The following is a 5,409-nucleotide window of genomic DNA, read 5'->3' as shown; positions in this document are numbered from 1 at the left end:
CTGTTGAAATTGGTAAGTATTTTGGTAGAGCTCTTGAGGAGAAATAGATAGTTTTTCTTGATTCTTAAACTTTTGATTACAAAGCCTTTATATAGACTTGAAAGAAACTTAGGGGGCAAGTAACCTAGTAACTTAGGGGGCAAGTAACCTTAGAAACTTAGGGGGCAAGTAACCTTAGTGATGAGTAAACTTAAGTGATAACACATTAACTTTAACAGAAGGAAACTACAAATTGAGGATATTCAAGTTTAAGTATCAAATACTGCACTTGGAGTTTGTTTTAATACACTTGGAGTTGAAGGACACCATCCAGGCCCTATAACAAGAGTTCACGATAATGAATCAAAATGATCGACAATGTGCTATGGAAGTAGACAAGACGGTTGAGAATAAGTTATCAAGAAGCTTACTCGAAGAAAATAAAGGACTTAAAACATCAAATAACATTTGAGTATAAGAGCATCTTAGTTGAAATAAATTGTACGAGGGTAAAATGTAGGATAAAACATCAAACCTAGGGATTGTTTAACTTGCAGATATTAAGTTTAAGAATGCTCTGAGATGACAGATAGTTGTATCGAAGATGAAGGCAATCCGGAATAGTTGGGACGTAAAGTATGCTGCTGTTCATGTAGTTCTTCTTCTCCAGAAGATGAAATTGCGGAGGAGAATATTTCTAATTCTCTCGGACTTGGCTCTATTGAGGAAAAGAAAGGCTTGGGTGGCAACTGTAGCTCATTCACGTCTCCTTCAAGCATCTCCACCACATGGCTCATGGATGGCCGGCTACTTGACTTTATTTGGATGCACCAAAGCCCCACCATGGACAACTTTCTCTCCATTTCACTGATTACAATCTCTTCAATATCATGGCTGCTCTCACTTACATGCAGCTGAACAAGTTTGTCGTAGACCCAAGAAGGATAATAAACCTGACTAGTGTTCTCGGCTCTCACATCTACATTATGTCTCCCGCCGGCCATCTCCATTAGCAGCATTCCGAAGCTGTAGACATCCGACTTGTTTGATATGATCCCAAAATTTCTCGATATCAGCTCGGGTGCTATGTATCCTATCGTGCCTCTGGTAACGCTCATGGATATTACGTTCTTGTCCTTTGGGTACAATTTTGCAAGCCCAAAGTCTGAAATCTTGGGAATGAAGTTGCGATCGAGGAGGATGTTGTGGGGCTTGATGTCGAAGTGCAAAATTTGCATGTCGCAGCCCTGATGGAGGTAGTTGATGCCTCTAGCAATCCCCAGGGCCACCTCATGGAGCTTCTCGACAGTGAACGTGTTTCCCCTGTTGGCAGAGAAGATGTACTTGTCGAGCGAGCCATTGGGCATGTACTCGTAGATGAGTGCTCTCTTTGATCCCTCGGAGCAAAACCCAACCAAACGCACCACGTTGATGTGGTGGATCCTGCCGATCGTGGAGACCTCGCTGATGAAGTCTTCGCCATGGAACTTGGAGCTGCCGACAAGCATCTTGACGGCAACAGGGAATTTACCAAGAATGTATCCTCTGTACACTGAACCAAATCCGCCTTGGCCTAGTTTTTCTCTGAAGTGATTGGTCATGGCTATGATGTCGCTGTAGGCGTAGCGTGTGGGAGTTAGAGTTTGCTGGATTTGCAGAAACTTTTCAACTGAGTCGATGGGCTTTCTAATTATCTTCCAATAATTGTATGCGAGGAATGCATAAATTGATAGAGGCGCAATCACAAATCTACCAACTGTGGTAACAAGTGAAGGGAAAAAAAACAAGTGAATAGCGAACAAACTAGTTATGCAATTGGACAATATTAAGTAGTGTTACTGCATGCATGCAGATGGAAAATCAATGAAGTAAAAGCATATATACCTAGCAGACAAAGAGCTAAATCTAGTGCCATTACTAAGACCACTGTAAAACCGAAGATAACGTGATTATGGTTGCGACCACTCTCCTTCCAGTAGACGCAACGTAAAAATTCCAATTCGCCAAAGAGGGTAACGAGTATCCGGGATTTCAAGTCGCTGGAATAATAATATTCATCTGACCTGCAGAGCTAGCAATTAATTTGTAAGAAAAGAGTGAAAACACATGATAAGGTTAATTAAACGTTATTCTCCTACCAACTGTATTTCCAACAACGGTCGAAAATGTTGAAGGTTGTGAAATCCCATCGAACCAAGACTCCTTTCGCCAGGAGTTCAAATATGCCACTGTAATTGTAATTGTAATCTCGGTCAACTGGCAATAAGTTTACGAATCTACATGAGTTGTTGAGGTAGCGTATTTCATATGCATAGTCGCCAACTGTGACGTATGTAGTCGAGTTATTGTCCCCAGTAAGACAATGGATGGGCTTGTAAAGATCGTTATGAATTTCCTGTTTGCAGCTCATAAAACTAGCCCATTCTTCAAACATATCATACTCAAGCTGTCCAGCATCTTCAGTCGAACTAAATGGCCAAAGTGACATTTGGATGAGGTAAAGTGTATTTAGGGGGAAGTGTGCACTGGGAAGCACGCATTTATTAGAACCTGTGACATAACCGGCATAGACGAGCCTGAATTGCGATTGGTGATATGATATTTCGGTGACCAGGTACTTGTCTGTAGATGACAAGTTATGCAAGACTGCATCTTTTCCTGATTCACAGATGAGCTCAAACTCTGGTTTACCGCACCACTCTGGGTCGCTTTGTAGGCGGAACGGGTAGTGGATATCGTCAAGGACACCGCAAGAGGAAGAGCAGCCTTTATTTTGAGATCTACCGAGCACTCCACTTGTAAGAGCGGTGAGAAAGAAAAAGAGGAGAAGAGAAGTGAAGAATGATGCCGGTGTAGATCTTTTCATGATCTCTCTCCCTCTGTAATTCAATTAATCAATTCCTTGTATAATATAATTGTGTTCGTGCTAAATTGGTATCGATGCTTTAAGAAGAGCAACATACAGTCCCAGTTGACGATCACAAAATTCCGTGGCGCAATTTGTTCCACATTTTGATTTGGAAACGAGGGGCTCACATGGATTCTTATCCGTCAAAGTCAACCAGTCATTACTGAGCAAGTCTTCTGATATTCATCCGTGGACTTAGGCAAGCAAACATAGGCAATGGATTTCGTTAGTAGACGATGAATAAAATAGCTCGATCTATTTAGCAGCTCTTTAATCGCCAATTGCCTCAGTTTAACTTGACCATCTTGATTGATTTATTTAATTCTACTTATTTATCTACCTGATTATTTCAATCAACTATTCGGCTTGACCTTATCTAGTCCAATTGAATAACCTACGCTATACGCCACGCAGAAGAAAACAAAACTATATTATTTGGAAGAAAACATGCACATCATTTCGATAGGCAATTCCACATCAAAATCAAATCATCAACAATAAAAAATAATAAAGAAATGTAAAGAAAACTCTCAAATGATTTTTTTTTAAATGAAAAGGAGTAAAAAAAATTTCAAAAACGCATGGAAATTCATAAAAATATTTTTAAAACATATAAAGATCAGAAACCCATCCAAAAATGACTTTACGAAATCCAACATTAAAACAATTATTTAATTTTTTTATGTCAAAACTTGATATAAAACGTTTTATTTTAAAAATTTTAAAACAGATGAAAATCCTGTAATCGTAAAACAACTTTCACAAGATCGTAAAATTTTATAATAAATTTTGAAAGCACATAAAAAGGGGATTTTTTTTTTCAAAACATTAATTATTTTTTGAAAAAAAAATGTATTAAAAAAATAAAAACACTCTAAAAAATTAAATTTGAGAAAAAACTAAAAAATAAAATTTTGTACTTTCTAAGAACTTGTATCCAATGTTTAGAGAACTATGTGATTTTAAAATATATAATAATCTAATAATATTTTAGAATCTATACAATAATTGAACCAAGTTGCAACGACTTGACTTTCAAAAACTCATTATCAAAATGGTGATTAAATTAACATAAATTCTGAAAATGATCGAGCAACCTCTGATTTTGTCTAAATAAATGATATTGGTGCAACTTAAGCCCCTCTTTTTGGCCCGAATCTAAAATCAATATTTTCTTGAGCTTTTAAATGAATTCTTAGGCTTTTTTCACTGGCCCAAAATATCAAACTTTTATTTTAAGAGTTGAAAATTTAAATGCTATATGTATATCTATATATGCGCCTTGACTGAAAGCGCCTCTAATATATTGGAGGCGCATTCGTCATTTTTTAAATTTTTTTATCGGAGTTGAGGCGCCTGGATCAAATCTAGGCGCCTCTAACTCATTATATATATATTTTTCAAAATTTCCTTAAACATGAACACTATACCCCATAAGCATTTAAAATTTTTAATCTTAAATATTATAACCCAAGAGGGAAGCCTGAATCCTAGAGTAAAATTTTATTAGCTTAAATTCATTATAACCTCGATTTAATTTAAACCATTAGTTGGTTTAACTATACCAATCAGATCCAAACTAGAATCAATTTAGATTGATTTGAATAAATGGGGTTAGACAAGAATAACATAGATAAGACATCCTAGTCCAATTAGATTAGTTATAATGAGGACAATAGACCAAGCTCAGGATATGGATTCCCAATCGCCCGATCGAGTGTATCAGTCCATTGTAGCCCCTTAAATAAAGAAAATTAGTTTTTCTTATTTACTTATGGATTCTGTATATTTTTCAATGCATATATGTCAATTGAAATAAATCAATTTTATTACTGGTTTGTCGATTTGACTAATATTATTATTTTTTAATTCTAGATGCCTCGGATGATATGCATAATGACTCGCTGTGATGAGCGACTGAATGAGCTATGAGAGGAGATTCAAGAGATTGAGTATGACTCATTTCATGGAGTCAGATGGCATATTGGACGACTTGATCGGTTGTTCTGGAAACTCGAATAGGAAGAGTTTCCAGTCTTGAATAATTATAGGATCTGGTCTTTGATTCGTTCACTACGGGGGAATCCAAAGGTAGTACACACCATGTATGGGGGCTCTCCGAAGGGAGAATCTCATATGCACAATTCTGTGTGGAACTACTTCACCATGAGTTCCCAGAGGAGGATCCTAAAGAATCTGAGGAGGATCCTGAAGAATTTAAAAAGGATCCAGAGGAGGATCTTGAATATTACGAGCAAGAATCTGAAGAAAGTTCGATGATAGACCAAATTAAAAATTCTAAAGTTGATTTACCTGAGATTGTCTTGAATATTAGAGTTCTTTTATTGTTATTGTCATTATGTATGAACAGTATTAGTCCATTTAGTTTTTTTTTAATCGTGTAATAATTTTTGCCGTTATGTACGAACAGAGTTATTTTATGAAAAATTATGTCATGTGTTAACAAACTTGAAAATGATTAGTTTATTTCATGATTAGTTCATGTTTACTTTAATGATTTG

At 36.5% G+C, this 5,409-nt stretch overlaps 1 protein-coding gene across 1 annotated transcript; it reads right to left on the bottom strand.

The window, feature by feature from the left end:
* Positions 1-343: 343 nt before the first annotated feature.
* Positions 344-2,649, bottom strand: LOC122024351 (rust resistance kinase Lr10-like). The gene is made up of 3 exons (XM_042582963.1): positions 2,118-2,649; positions 1,864-2,042; positions 344-1,735 (listed from the first exon to the last, which is right to left on the bottom strand). The coding sequence occupies exons 1-3, from the start codon at positions 2,465-2,467 to the stop codon at positions 546-548; spliced, it is 1,719 nt and encodes a 572-aa protein (XP_042438897.1). The 5' UTR covers positions 2,468-2,649; the 3' UTR covers positions 344-545.
* Between the last annotated feature and the right edge of the window lie 2,760 nt (positions 2,650-5,409).

The sequence above is a fragment of the Zingiber officinale genome, chromosome 9B (assembly GCF_018446385.1).
Source record: "Zingiber officinale cultivar Zhangliang chromosome 9B, Zo_v1.1, whole genome shotgun sequence".
NCBI lineage: Eukaryota > Viridiplantae > Streptophyta > Magnoliopsida > Zingiberales > Zingiberaceae > Zingiber > Zingiber officinale.
The sequence above is the reverse complement of the archived record's forward strand: the minus strand, read 5'-3'. Positions and strand labels throughout refer to the sequence as shown.

Excerpts from the sequence above, each read along its gene's own strand:
- LOC122024351 (XM_042582963.1), bottom strand. The coding sequence starts at position 2,467 with ATGTCACTTTGGCCATTTAGTTCGACTGAAGATGCTGGACAGCTTGAG. Across the intron at positions 2,043-2,117 it reads CGTTGTTGGAAATACAGTTG|GTCAGATGAATATTATTATT; the intron begins GTAGGAGAATAA and ends CTAGCTCTGCAG. Across the intron at positions 1,736-1,863 it reads TTTAGCTCTTTGTCTGCTAG|TTGGTAGATTTGTGATTGCG; the intron begins GTATATATGCTT and ends TTGTTACCACAG.